Here is a 16,020-nt window from a genome sequence, read left to right as displayed (position 1 = left end):
ATACTAGCATGTGATATCAGCCAACAGTAGGCCTTTTTAGGTCAGTTTCCCAAAGTTCATCTATAGTTATATGATGAAAGGAAGCGAAACCTGTCCAACATCACTACTCATCAAAGAAATACAAGTCAAAACAAGATATTATTCTTCAACAGTCTACCAGAATACAAATTTTACAATACTCAATGACAGGTTACAATGGACTCTCACATATAATTAGTGAGACTACTAAAATTTTTTCAAGTCCCTTAATTCATTAATCCCTCTTTTATGAATTTATTCTAAGGAAATAATCAGAAACATAGGAAAAGATTTATGCTCAAGGATACTTGTGTGGCATTAGAACAGCATATTCACAAAATATTAATAGTCATTACAATCCCAGTGATTTTTTTTATATTCCTAATTTAACTTACTCCTATATACTTGTATTCAATTTCTAGTCAATGTCCTAAAATTGTGTCCCCAAATATACTAAAAATACTAGTCAACAAGATTACTGCTAATAGCAACAGGTCAGAGAAAGTTATTTTAACTCAAACGTCTGTCTTAGGACACATCTCAAGTTATCTATCTACCAAGAAGAGCTCTTCTTACATGAGAATTTCTACTTATTTCCTATCTTGTTTAACAATTGTTTTTTAGGGATCCCTGGGTGGCTCAGCGGTTTAGCGCCTGCCTTCGGCCCAGGGTGAGATCCTGGAGTCCCGGGATTGGGATTGAATCCCACATCAGGCTCGCTGCATGGAGCCTGTGTCCCCCTCTGCCTGTGTCTCTGCCCCTCTCTCTCTCTGTGTCTCTCATGAATAAATAAATAAAATCTTTTTTAAAAATTGTTTTTTAAATTACCAAGCCAATCAAATTTCCACTGACCTGGGTTGGATGTGTATTGCATTGCAATCATTAACATAGATGATGCAGACAGATTAACATGAGCAGGAACACCTTCTCTCCTTGAGGATCCCACTGAAACAAAACATTATTTCATTAGATTCAATTTATCTATATATAATTCTTATTTTGCATACAGCAGGAGAGCAAAGAAAGCACTTAAAAAAAAAGCCTCGAGCAATTCAAAGGATGTTTTGCACAAATAAAACCACAAAATATGTCCTAGCATTCAAATGCCATGACTGTTATCAACAGCAAACATTTTGTAAGAATCTACAAGGAGCAGAAATAGTGCCAGAGCATGATGTAATGGCTTTATCAGAGAGGCACTTAGATGTGATTTCTGCTCCCAGGATGTTTATATCTAAGTGGAAAAGAAATTTAAGAAAACAAAATTTTCCACAAACCCAAGTATAAAGGCATGTTGAAGGTTATCCCAATAAAAGAAAAAAAATAAAAGGTTTATTTATTTTGAACCCAACTTGAATATGCTAACTTTCAGAGATGCAGATGAAACAATGTGGGGACCTTATGAATTCAGTCACACACACTAATTCCAAATTGCATATTATAAAAAATTATATATTAATTTAAAAATTATTTTCAACTCCCACATATCATGAAACAATTTTATTCAAACCTTCACATGTAACTCATCAGCAGCATCTCCATTACCGTAAGAATAATTTTCTTAGCTTTTGAGAGCTTACCATCTTCACATCCAACCAAGTTGTTTGAAAGAAAGCACTTTTTGAATCTGTGAATAACACTGTCACTGAACATTTTATCCCGTGGCACAAGTATTCAGTCACAAAGCAAGCTGGTTTCTTCAAAAATCATGTATCCATGGTCTCCACATGACAACCACTTATATCCTGCTTTTAAGACATCTTTAAGTGGCTTGTTTACGATGACATCCAACACTTCATTACATTTCTTTCTCTCTCATTTTCAGTGGCATATCAGGTAACTCTAATAAGCATTCAAAACTAGCACCGATGGAGGTCATTCAAGATAATACTCCAGAGAGTTGCTGTCTCCAAAGAGTACTTTATTATTCTAACCAGTAATTGAGAGAGGGCTCATACAGGAGAAACTTTCAAAGGACTCAGATATAAAATGAATTCCTTTTCTCAGGGATAATTGCAGAAGTAGGATAAACCTCTCCTTATGGTTAGGCTTACGTGGCAAATTGTCAAGAAAGCATGAATAGAATGATGTAGAGTGAGCAGGACACCCTCAATCAGCCAACTCTCAATTTCCTACACGCACTGGAGAAAACCACTAATGTGGGCAACAGCAAAAAAAGCAGATGACCCACAAATCTGCCTTATTTTATTTTACATTAAAGTACAATATATGGAAATAATCTCACCTCCATCCATAAAGAATAAGGCAACTTGTAATAAAACACATGTATGAGAGAACCATTAAAACACTAATATGAGATTTGTCATATAATAGAGAAAACAAAGAAAATTTAACGTGATTCTATTCTTTTCTTTACATAAAAGACTTTGAGCACCACAATGGATGGTGACCTTTACAACAGCTTTACAGAAATAGGCAAGCAAATAAAACAGATCATTAGGTTCCATTTACCTGAATCTGCTTTTATTAATCACTTGCAGCTGGGCTAGTTTGGCTGTGCAATATAAATGAGTATTGATAATTATACAAAGATGTGCAGATCATGTCAATGCTCTTAGATGGTAAAGTTGATCAAGTGTGATTAATCAAGGAAAGAGAACTCTGAGTCGAATTCTAAAGAACAAGATGCGGTTGCTCTCAGACTTTAGCCAGGAGCTCTGGGGCCCATATCTAGAGTCTAACTCCATCAGTTTGGAAGCAGAAAAGGTAGATGTTTGATAAGCATATCAAGTGGTTCTGATGCAGGTGGGCCCTGAGCCTCGTGGGAGGAGCATTACGAGAGGGACAGGAAATAAGAAAAAAAAAATTCAACAAGGTGTCCGGGTATGGAAGAACTGTGTGCCCCTCCCTGTGCCCTTTGTTTAAGGAGGAGGAAAGTCTTATCTCTGACATACTCAAGGAAAAATAATTACATGAATTTAAGTAATTTTAATTTAATTTAATACACACTTAATTTAAGTGTGTGTGTGTGTATATATATATATATATATATATATATATATATATATATATATATTCCTCTTGGGACAAGTGTTTGTAACCTTTGTTGAAATTCACTGAAACTTTTTAATAATAATGTTTCTTAAAAAAATAAAAACTACTATAAAGGGAGACTGAGAATCCCTGTGCCTGGAGGCTTTTAAAAATGGGAGAGATGCCCAAAATGTCTTGATGATTTAGGTGAAGTCTATTTGGAGAATAGCCCAAATGGCTCACTGACCTTTGGCTGTCCCTTTTACCCCTACAAATCCATGCTCTCCCTCAAGTGTGGTCAACCACAAAGCCAAAAGCATTCCCCTGGCTCAAGCCCCAGGAAACTGGCTCCAGTACCTCTATAAACAGACAGTGTCTTGCAGTTGCTTAGCCTTCTAACAGACTGAGTAAAATCACGCAATTCTAATTAATAAACGTGCACAGGCACACATCATTTATTAAATCTTCATAAAAAGGCATGATGTAAACAGATGTGCAGTTCGTCCCCATGAGGGTATATAAAGCCAAAGCTACATACAAAGAAAGGAAGAAGAGAATTAATCAAAATGAGAAAATTTTACATTTAATATTGTGCTCGGGGAATACAATTACAAGTCTGAAGACCTATTTCCTGATCCTCCTAGCACCACCATAATCACCATATCAGCATCCCTTTCCTCTATGAGCAATAACAATTCCTTAATCTGTTCCTGCATTTTTATCATTCCAAGTGTACTATCATGCCTATGCATCTCTTATAGGATTCTCACCAAAATAAATAAATAAATAAATAAATAAATAAATAAATAAATAAATAAATAAATAAGTAGGGGTGCCTGGGTTGTAGCTCAGTAGGTTATGTGCCTGACTCTTGATTTGACTCAGATCATGACCTCAGGGTTGTGAGATCCAGCCGTGTCGAGGATAGAGCTTGGGATGGACCTGCTTAAGATTCTCTCTCTCTCCCTCTCCCTTCCACCTGCTCCCACTGCTCACACACTTCTCTCTCAAACAAATAAATAAAACTTAAATAAATAAATAATGGGGAAATCCACTATATAAAGAGAAACCAGACTATTTGTATTAAGAGCACCAACTTAACTATTAGGACTTGAGCCCAAGTCACTTGATTTTATAGCCAATGCTCTAGTGGCTATTCATTCAAAATTCATTTAAAAATTCAGAGTATTTTTTCCATACCTTCTATGTACTAGGTATTTCTCTACCCCTTGAGACACAGCCGTAAATAAGCCAGGCAAGCCTTTGTCTTTATGGAGCTTAAATGTTCAAGCTGTGCCATCTAATATGGCAGCCAATAGCCTTGTGGCTATTTAAACTTAAATTAATTAAACTTCAATTAAATTAAAAAGTCAGTTCTTCAGTCTCATTAGATACATTTTAAGTGCTCAGTTGTCATTTGTGGCTAGTGTATTAGACAGCATGGAATTTTATAAGACATTTCTATCACTATGGAAAGTTCTATAGACAGTGTCGTTCTAGCGGAAAAGGCAAACAAATACCCATGAAGAAACAGAAAGCAGGGCAAGGGAATAGGCAGAGTAATGGAAGGTCCTCTTTTACCTTGAGGGTAAGGAAAGGCATCTTGAAAAATGAGACACTTGAGCTGAGATCTAAAGAGAGTGAGGAAGAATCATATAACCACTTGGAAGAAGGACTACAGTAAGAGAGGAAAGCCAGTAGAGCATGCAACTCTTGATCTCAGGGTTATAAGTCTGAGTCCAGAATCACAGAATTTGTCAGATTCTATGAGATCAAAGCCTATTATAGCCATTATTGTTTATTACACAACAAAGTCTAGGGGTGTTAAATCCCAAGCCCCAGAGGCTGGGCCCTTTTCTCAAGCAATATTTAAGATAATAAAACTTCAGGGCAATATGTAAATTTGAGCAGAATATTGGAATTAATTGTAATGAGATTTGACATGTCTGTCATAGGTATATGGGTTTGGTCTGTTACACATTTGTCTAACATGATAAAATACTCAAAGGCCATTCCTGTATGTTATCTCATGATCATCACTCACAACAAACATGGAGTAGAAGCAGAGGAGATCAAAATTATTCACAATTCTACAGCTAAGGAAACTAAAGTTTGATGAGGTTAAGAGATCTAATAGTCAAAGGACTAAATAATTCAGTTCTTCTATTTCTATTCTGAAACATTTCCACCGATTGAACAATAAAGCTCTTAGAGTATAAAAGACCTACTTTATAAAAATGATCATTAGCTAATAAAACATTTTATATATATAAGACTATTAAAATGTCACCAATGTGTTGAGTTCTGTCTTTTTCTCTTATATATTTATTAGTTTTTGGAAGATCATAGAAACATCACATGCATCCTCTGTAGTAGCAATGGAACAAAAATGATCCAGAGCCAATGGTCTAAAACCAGGTATTTGATTAAACCACACAATTGCTTTGAAGTCAGTACAAAGATCTGAATGAGCCTTTATTTTTCATAAGGGCAAGTGACTTTTTGAGGAAAATTAAGTTGGATGGGACTGCCCAGTCTTGGCTTCCAAGATATTACAGGTATCATTGCTCAGGCTTATTATCATCTTTGAAATACATAGCCAACATCAATTAATGTTCATTTGGAATCAGCTTTTCTCTTCTCTGCCAACATCTATATCATCTTCCCAACATCCATATTTCAATTTAGTCCACAAATCACAAATTCTTTATTGGAAAAAGAGAGGTTTCCATGGTGAAATGCTAATAACTTTTTCAATTCTTAGTAATCCTTTCATTTATATATATATATAAATATACATATGTGTGTGTGCAGGTATACATATTAATAAACAAAGCCTATACACACACTTGGAATAAAAGTATATCTTACTTATGGAAGAAATTTAAAAAAGGTTATATCAAAGGATATTTTTATAATAAACTGCAGTTTTCTCTACAGCACCTCAAAAAGAGTTATTTAAAATAAAAGCACAGTACTTGGTTTATTGACAAAAATGATAAGAAGGGCATAACTGATAAACAAGCATGGCCCTCACAGTGAAAGAGCTATAATACTTCATTAGATCCACTTTAGAGCTCAGAGCTTCATATTCTAGGTTCTTAATGATACAAACATTTAACACCTGAAAAACTGTCCACATTTTACATTTGACCTTGTGAAGACCATCTCAAAGAGAAAAAAACCTTCTTGTCATGAAGACTTTATCAAATACTCAGAAAATACAACATCCTTCATCCTAACATCTCAGTCCTGAAAAAAAATATTCTGGAAGAAGTGAAATGCTCCTCTCACAGTTTGGTCAGAATTTCGAGACACTGAAACAACTTCCAAAGACAGAAACGACACAGATGCAGGCAACAGACACATATTCTTACGTAAGTTCATTTTTATGTGATTAATTTTATGTGAACCCACTCCCTTCTCTCTTTGGGTCTGTGTCTTTATAAAAAAGCAAATACAAAGGAAATACCTGAATCATTTAATAGAATGTGCCTTTAAAGGGTACTACTACCATATACTTTCAAGGATTTAAAGGTAACAAAGGCATGCCTGGGTGTCTCAGAGATTAAGCGTCTGCCTTCGGCTCAGGGTGTGATCCTGGAGTCCTGGGATTGAATCCCACATCAGGCTCCCTCCTGGAGCCTGCTTCTCACTCTCCCTATATCTCTGCCTCTCTCTCTGTGTGTGTCACTCATGAATAAATAAATAAAATCTTTAAAAAAAAAAGTGACAAAAATTGGCTACTTGTCAACCCACAGGAATAGTGACAAGAAGTGGAAGTCAGAAGCAAGAAAGTAAAACCAGAGTGACGAGATAAATGAACTAGATCAACAACTGGGTTAGAGGAAGATGTGTGCCTCTTACATAAAATAAGATTGATGTTATTTAACCTAGAATTAGTAAGCCAGAAATAACTTTAGAGGTGGAACATGTTTTCCAAACCCCTCCTTTACAGCCAGCAAAACAATGAAATCCCAGAGACAGAAAGAGCTTGTTCATAATTTAAATGAGCACCAAGTCACTCTACTAATAAGTATTAAAATTCACACTAATTTTGTAAGCTCAACTTACTATTTTGTTCCTCTTATGGCCAAGGCTCATACATTTAAATAAATAAGGATTCTAATATGACTATAAGGCATGTTTTGAGGTCTATGCTTCTAATTAAGTAGAAATTAATGAAGATTAAGGATGAAGAACAAATAGCTAGCTGTCACAATGCTGGACCAGTGTGAAGCCTAACTTCAGGGGCCTAATATATTCAACACCTCTCTCTTAATTATTAACTTATTCCTAAGAAGGAGAGTACAATGAATTAGATTAATGATTACAAAGATGCACCTCAAAAAAAAACCCAAAAAGCAAAGATGCACCTCACTTGTAATTCTTAAAAAAATAAATAAAAACAAAACAAGAATTCCAATGCCTAAATTCAACAATGAACACAACTATACAATCCTAAGATTGTATTCATAAACGAGGTGCTTGTCAGGTTACAAAGAACAAAAAGAGAAAGATGATCCAAATACTCTATTACTTGAACCATATAATCAGTCTGCTAATTCTTTTGAATCACTATATAATTTAGGCACAAGTCAGACTCTTTGCTGAAAAGACATGAAAATTTTAATTCCAGAGCTAAAATTTGGCTTAACTGTAAGATAAGTAATGCAACTTAAAGATACATATGTTTACCAATTACTATTTCATAGCAATGACTTTAATAAGATCAGAAGTACATAAAATTAAAATGGTGAAAAATGATCACTAGGAATGGAATGTGACCAATAAAGTATTTAAATGGAATAAGAGTTAAGGGAAGGAGAAAAGTAAACTAACACTTAATGAACACCAGGCACTGTGCTAGCCAGCACCTTACCAATGTTCCAGGTAAATTATCTCAGGTATCACAACAATCCAGGCAGCCAGTATTAATAATCTCCTTTTACAAGGAAGAAAAAGAAAGGTTAAGTAATTTGCCTAGGGCCACACAGCTAGTTAGGTAGCAGAGCTGTGATCTGAATCTAGATCTGCTTGACTCCTAAATCCACAATCTTTTTAGGTTATCCACTGAAGCATGGATGAATTCATAATCCATTTCTTTTTTTTATTTTTTTATTTATTAATGAGAGACAGAGAAAGAGAGAGAGAGAGGCAGAAACACAGGCAGAGGGAGAAGCAGGCTCCATGCGGGGAGCCTGACATGGGACTCGATCCCGGGACCCCAGGATCACACCATGGGCTGAAGGCGACGCTAAACTGCTGAGCCACCTGGGCTGCCCCATAATACATTTCTTTAAAAAAAATACTTCAGAAGGATTTTTATCATGAAAACCACAACCCAACCTGTTTTTTCTCTTTGCTCATGTCCAGAAAACCTACAGAATTAAGTCAATAAAAGTGAAATAGAATACAAATTATCTCCACATTTATAACAGAACCTTACACAAGGGTTGTAAGCTTTAGCTTTTTTCAAAGTGTGTTCATAAATTTTGACTCTTTTTATCATCGCAATATCCCTGGGAGAAGAAGCTACTGCTAGCGCCATTCTGGATATGAGGTGTCACCCATATGAGATGCCCAACATCACAAAGCACATGTACAGATGGAGCTAAAATGAGGATTTGTATATCCTAACTTTGTCCACTCCTCTTCCCAACACAGTCTTCTGCCTTGAGATGCAAAAGATAACAATTTATGTATCTGAGTCAACACTCTCTCCACCTTTTTTTCTTAAGTGACAAAAAATACCATAATTTCTATGTAGGTAATATAGACTGTGCCTTCATATGTTTTCTTCCTATTCTATAAGATCAAATTATTCCAATCAAACAATTCCAAGGTATAATCATCATTCATTTCTTTGATTCTCACCATTATAATCATACTGAAATGACAATTTAAATCATAGCACCTGTATTCAGCAAGTGATTCCATTTTAATCTTAAAAATCTACAGCCTAAAACAGCAAAAGCAATTTCCATTCATACAATACATTAAAATAATCCAGTATTAGGTAAGATTGAACTTACATATAGCCATTGGTAGAAAAGATGTGCTAAGATATTCAATAATATCCTTGTGCAGAAATGGAGGAAAGGTAGCTAATGTTGATATCATCGTGTAGGGCAAAGTACTCAGAATATCATCATTGAGAAAGGGTAGCAAACATGTAGTTGTATAAAATATCGACTGTCCAAGATCTACAAAACAAAAGTAAGTAATCAATGAATATTTTGCCATTTAACAAAATACGCTAATTCTACATTTTAAGTTCTTATGAACTGGCTTAAATTATAACCAACTATTGCTCCCTTCCTACTAGAGCTCTGAAACATAACACTCAATAGAGTGCATATACAGTGTTTGTTCAGTAAATGGCTGGTGAATACATAAATACCTATTTTATGAGCTTTTCCTCAACCCTTTATCAATCTTCAATAATACTTGGCACTCATGTCATTCCTGGGTTTCAGAAACTAAAAGCACTTACCATGTGATCATGAATCCAGAAATATCCTCTACATTCTTAACTCCATTACATTGTACACAAGGTAACTGTGGCACAAAGCCATTAAATTATTTTCCCGCTGGAAGTTTTAGAAAAGTCAAGGGCAGGACTGGATATGAAGTCAGGCTATCTCTGCTCCATCTACCACAGCACAACCTTCCTACATCTGGAGTTTTGGGCAACAAGGTAACGTGTGACTTCCAGCACAGCAGCCAATTCCACACACACCAAAGCAAAGAAGCTGTAAACTGATGCTACATGACCCTGTGCATTTAGTTATGAATTCTCACGGAAGGATGTGCCACCTAATGATAATCTTTTCACCAATATTTTTAAATGGGGATAGGAACAGTACCTACCTCACTTCTAGATGGATTGTTAGAAAGCTTAAATGAGATTAATATAGAGTGCTTAACAAAGCACATGTGTGCTCCACAAATATTAGCCATTATTATTAATATGAATAATGTTACTATTATTACCTGTATAAGGAGTAAAATTAGAAGACATTAAAAAAACTATAACTATTTAGCTTTAGAATGCATGTATGCCAAATCCCATTATACTTGAATATATCTTTTGAAATTTCTGGACCTCCCAATATATGGGCTATCAGTCAAGACTGGACAATGAAGACTGATCATCTTCCTACCCATTATGAAAGAGAATTAATAGATTTTTTTGTTTATCAGATTTACATTCTTAGTGCAGTTTTGATGCCTGATGTGATTTTGGATTATCATTAGAATTAACATGCCATCTCAACAAGCACATCAACTGACAAAGAGAGCATTGAGGCCACAATGCACCCTGGCAAGCAAGGGCCAGTCAACTTTGAGCTCAAGTGGCTGAGACACAAAATCCACAGGTGTTTTACTGAGAATTAACTGAGGCTATGCATAAAAGACACCCCAGCTAAATTATAGCCTTGCTATAGAACATTAGTGCTGAAAGGGGCCTGAGAGCCAAACTGGCGTATTTTTCAAATGAGGAAACAAAGGCCCAGAGAAGAAAATGGATTGCCTAGTTGTAGCTTAACTGTGACACAAATGCAGCTTTGGCCAGCGCCACTACCCTGCCCCCCTGTGAGGACACAGCCTCCAGCCCTAGTACAGTGGTTCTCAAATTCAAGATAGAAAAGAATCACCCAGAGAACTCATCAAAAATTTGTATCCTCAGGACACACCCCTCAACGATTCTTATTCCTAAATTCTGGCTTAGGACCCAGGATTCGGTGTTCAAGCCCCCTCAATGATTCTGATGTTGGAAAGACACATAGCTTTTTAACCTCTAAGGGATAGTCTAGTGAATTTTTCCCCTCTTCAAAGCTCTGTCATGCAGAACAAGAAGAACATGGTGTACAGATAACAGTGAAGAGTAAAGTTGCAAAATAGTTTTGTTATAAAAGTAAATACATAAATCACGCCCCCGAAAATGTCATAATTTAACATATTAATTACAGTTAAATGGCTTGTGAGTTACTGAACCAAATACTTTTATCTTAATCAAGGGGCTTTCACACAGTGACACACCCAGGACCAAGCAGGTCTATAGTGACCATTTGTCACAAAGGAAAAATACCAACAAGTCCATGGCCACAGTAAGCTCTGCCACTTATGTTCAAAGAGTCGTCTCCTTTAAGTTCTGAGGGGGATGAGATCCCAATAAAAGTAACCAGGGCTTAAACAACTACAAAATTATACAACCAGCAAATTTATAAATTTGTACATTTTTTAATATTCACTACAATACAGAACTGCAAATATAAGAACAAATTCAATAATCATTATCTCATCATTTTTATGAAAGTAGATTTTAAAAAATTTTTTTCACGAGGTACACACTTTTCTAAACAAACCATTAGGCATTGTCTTAAGAGAGTAAGCCATAACTACAAAGTAAAAGAACCCCCACAACCCACTCACTTCCCAAATGCCCAATTTTTCTGTACAGTGAATTTTTGGTATCATATAGAGTCCAAGTTGTCAGTGCTTTAAAGTTAAAACAACTGATGTTTTAAACATTCATCCTCTGCAAAAATGCCTTCTCTTAATGCATGGTTTTCCATTTGATTCTCATATAATACCAGATAATTAAGCAAGAGATATTATTGTACTCCTTTTTATGGGTTTATAACCATAAACCATTCTGGTAAGCAAGCAAGATAATTACATTGACTAAAATGTACTGTAGAAAGGGAAAGCATTAAGAAAAGAAACATGCTTTCAGGCTTTTGTCATGAAGCACCACTAATACTGTACAACAGATACCATATTCAGCTTATAGCACCACTATACACTGTACCAATTCTGTAACAACATTCTGTAATAACTATCGGTGGCTAGTTAAATTTGGGAGAGTTCTTAGAGATTTCTCCTTACTGAACCTCCTGGGTTTAAAAGACAAGAAAAGTAAGTCCCAGGGAGATTCTGTGATTTGCTCCGAAAAATCACAGAATTAGTCTGTGGATCTGACCTGCTCTTCAGGCTCCACTTCTTATATTTTATGGTGGGCGTGGAGTGGGGATGAGGGGCAAGTTTCTAAATCTTAGCTCTCAAGTCATAATTTCAACATGAATCTCCATGATAAGCAGATGAGGAGAAAAGCAGTAAATTTACATTAGAGCCTAACTCCTCTCGCCAACCCATTCCCCTCAAATGGAGGCCCACCTGGATAACATCCCTCTAGCCATAAAAGAGGGGAAAAAAAAAAAAATGACAGGATGGGAAATGCCATAATAAATTTCCATGTAAGCAAGGCTTTAGCCACACAAAGACCTCTTAAGCAATTTATTACAATAACAAGTCTCCAGCATCTACAAACATATATGTACGTTCTCAAAGGTTTATGATCAAGTGCTCACCATGTTGGCCATGCTGTAGTAAAGGAACTAGATCCAGGAGAGTCACCAAAGTCACGTAGAGGCCTTGATAGTCCAGAGAAGGGTAGTCTGACAAGTGAGCATCACGACTTTGCAGGCCGCGTTCAGAGGGAGCATCTCGCAGGACGCTGTAAAGGAGGGAGCGAGTAACAGTAGGGTTGATGGAGCTGACCTGCGGTCTTAGAGATGGGGTGAGTGGGAATGGCACAGGAAAAAGACACATGGTCATGGGCACTGTCAAATTGGAGGCATCTTGGTTTTCCTTCTTCCCTGTGCGGGACAAAATGCTGTTGGGGGGACAAGGAAAAAAAAGAGACAACAAAGACACAAAGAACAGCACATTACATTGAAATGACACTCTAAAACAAATAATAAAACTCCAGATACATCCCACATAAGATGCAATTGCTACACCAGCAGTGTCTACAAATCGAGTATGGGTCACGTAGCTTCGTGCTCACAGATACCAATAACGCGAGGTTTCTTTTGTGGAAGTTGCATTGCATCTCATGTGTTATCTGGTTAGTAAGGAGCAAAAATATAAAAATGCATGTTTCAGTGCCAAACCCATGTTTTACAGCTTATTAAAATCTGGTGAAGGAGAGGTTTCCTCAAAGGAAAACCAATGGCTTCGTCTAATGAGTTAGGGCTTTTATTACTAATTAAAACGAGCTTTCAAAGCAAAGGAAGTTTTCAGCAAGACTATCTTAATCAGGTAAGTAAAAACCTGCAAAATATAGGTATGGCACTTGCAGAAACATGTTTTAGCAAAGAATAAACATGTGTGTTTATTAAGAAAGTCTTAAAAATCACATGTTTATTGCATCAAAATAATGTCTATATGTATATTATGATACTGTTTCATGACATTCTGTCAGTATCATTTGAGATAATGAAGTTTAAACAGGCATATGAATTTAGAAATAATACATATTTCTAAAATGTTAGCTAAACTACATTGGAAAAGCTATAAAATAATATATAGTAGATGGTCCATAGCATATGTTTGTGAACTAATGATAATGGTTATTTATGTGTGGGTTTTTATTTAATTTTGCATGTTGGGGAGGAAACATTTTATTCTCTGAATATAAACAGTGGTTTATTAAATAATTACCTTCAAAATTCTAAAGACTAGGCAAGCAGTATCTGTCATATAGCTGCACATCATACAATAAGATTTCACGTATTACTGCTGCTACTTACGTTATTATTCAACAAAACTCAGGAAAGATAATTTAGGAAGTTAAAAAAAAGTTTAATGGGAATAAAAATAAACTCCAGATATAAACTGGCTTTCTTTTAGCCTTCCTTTTTAAATGAAAAACTTTTAGTAAAAAGCGATAAAGTAGAAAAGTTAATTTAAAAATAGAAGAAATGACTGCTTGGCCAGATATTTAGGTTTTTTTAAGTTAGGTTATATTATTTATCATTAAAGACAACAGCTATACGTTATAATGATAGTATCTGCTACACTTAAAAAATGTTTTTATATAGTATACTTATATGATAATCAAAATAGGTAACAATTTATAAATGTTCCATTCCATAAAAATAACCTTGTTTTATACTTAACTCTATGTGCATCAAACATTACTAAGTTCTTAGTTAATGATATTGCATTTACCATTTTACAGTGGTGTGAAGAATCGGTTAGTGTCAAGCATGCTTGCTATTTCAAATTTACATTTATTTCTATTTACTCTTAGTGCAAAATATGTTACAATGTAAGGAAAATGACTACATGCTTTTAATTTTCCATGTGCCTAATTTACCTCAATTTCCTTTGTCTTCTGTTACCCAATGTCCAGGGAAAAACAATTAATAATAATAAAGATAATTTCAGAATACTTATGTAATACTTCTTAGCAAGAAATAACTTAAGATTTAATGTAATTTTTTTTTTTACTTTTAAAGGGATTAGATTTACCTTTTGTGTATGTGTGTGATGTATTTAACTTAAGTTTATACTTCACAATGGGATATCAACATTCCAGTACCATCAGATTTTCCATCAGACTTTATACTTTCCTCATATAACTTGATTATTCCTAAAAGTACCACCTTTAAATGTTATATTTTTGATAAGCCCAGTCACCAAAACTCTGTTTTAATCCTATAGGATTCTATCCCACTGAAAATTCCTTTAGAATCACAACAGATATAAGTCAGAAATATTTCCCAAACTTCAGCCCTAAGTTAGCCTACTACCAGCATCATTTCAAAGTTACAAGATGCGGATCTTATAGAAGTGATAGAAAAACGACATTTTGCCTTAGAGAATAAAAGCAGCTACATATCATATATTAATGCTGTCCTTTAAATTAAATACAGTTCTGTCATCAGACTTTTCCTTGGTGGGGGAAATACAGCACATTATTTTTTTTTTTCAAGTATACTTTAGTATTGTCCCAAAGTTTGACATAATTTAACAGACACTAGTCAAATCAACTTTGGAGACTCTGTTTTGGTATTTTTCCCTTCCTGTTATAAGTGGGGCTCCCAAATGATAGCAGCAACAAGTTTATACATGCAGGGAGGGAGAATGTCAGCATTGAAACAGTCAAACTTCTCTCTCACTGCCTCTAGATTTAATAAGTGAAGTTGAGAAAAAAATGGCTGAAGATGAGTTATTCATGAAATCAGTTTTATATTACCATTCATGTTTCAATGTAAGGAAATGTTTTCATTTGTGGAAAAACTAAAGAAGGGCTCATGAATCAATGTACAATGCATTGTGATTTTATGATGTTTTGTGAAGTTTATTCAGAAAAAAAAAAAAAACCTTATTTCCCCAACCAAACTGTCTAACTTGGGAATGATAAAACCATCTACCCCATCTAAAATTTTTCCCCAGACGTCTGTACACCCAACCAAAAAGAATATGCAGAATGCCCTGCTCAGAAGAGTCTGACCCAGCAACCAACTTTTCATCTTTCCTTCTCTCTCCTGAGATCCTCTTTATTAAACATTTACTTCCAACATCAAGAGGAACCAAGAGAAGAAGACCCCTGTGGGTACGAAGAAAGATGAGAAGTTGCCCTGAGGCATTTATAGCACAGAAAATTAATACATCAAATAAACTTTCTGTAAGATTATGAATTTTTACATTTGAGTTGAATCTCTACACTAAACAAAATTTACTTGACCATGTTATGCTTTAAAGCGACTCCGTAGGCCTGAAACCAATAATTATACGGTCTAGGTTTTCTTCCTAAGCAATTAAAAATTATAATTCAATGAAAATTATTGAACTGAGACTAGAATCCCTTTTCAAAATATATCAAAAGTGTTGTTTCCTAAAGAGTTAAGGGAAAGTAGCTTTCCCCAAACTTAATGATTTTTAAAAAGATCTTATGTGCTAGCAGCTTGAATGGCACCAGTAGAGAGATTTAGGGGAAGGAATCCTAAAAGACTGTATACATAGGAAGACTGGAAACCTTTAAATGTTGGGCCAGGTAATATGCAAGATCCTTAAAGAAGACCTTAGATTTAAAATATGGCCCCAGAATATTTCCAATGTAAAATAGGCAGACTCCTCTGTAGTAATAAAGAATTAAAGCAGATGATCTTCATAGGTCCTTCTAAATACTAAAGCAAACTAAAAACTAAA

The 16,020-nt window shown here is 35.2% G+C and overlaps 1 protein-coding gene across 12 annotated transcripts in view; it reads right to left on the bottom strand.

Moving 5' to 3' along the window:
• Positions 1-16,020, bottom strand: part of UNC79 (unc-79 subunit of NALCN channel complex) — a 238,665-nt gene that overhangs the window by 181,307 nt on the left and 41,338 nt on the right. For 10 of the 12 annotated variants that reach the window (XM_077910403.1, XM_077910396.1, XM_077910392.1 and 7 more), the window contains exons 3-5: positions 12,390-12,694; positions 9,048-9,218; positions 871-963 (exon numbers count right to left, since the gene is read on the bottom strand). In XM_077910403.1, coding sequence (XP_077766529.1) covers positions 871-963; positions 9,048-9,218; positions 12,390-12,636 — 511 coding nt within the window. In that variant the 5' untranslated portion in view covers positions 12,637-12,694. The remainder of the gene's footprint in view (positions 1-870; positions 964-9,047; positions 9,219-12,389; positions 12,695-16,020) is intronic. The other 2 variants (XM_077910402.1, XM_077910399.1) reach the window with 1 other exon arrangement.

This window comes from Canis aureus, chromosome 9, assembly GCF_053574225.1.
Source record: "Canis aureus isolate CA01 chromosome 9, VMU_Caureus_v.1.0, whole genome shotgun sequence".
NCBI classification, from domain to species: Eukaryota; Metazoa; Chordata; class Mammalia; order Carnivora; family Canidae; genus Canis; species Canis aureus.
This window is presented reverse-complemented; position numbering and strand designations above follow the sequence as displayed.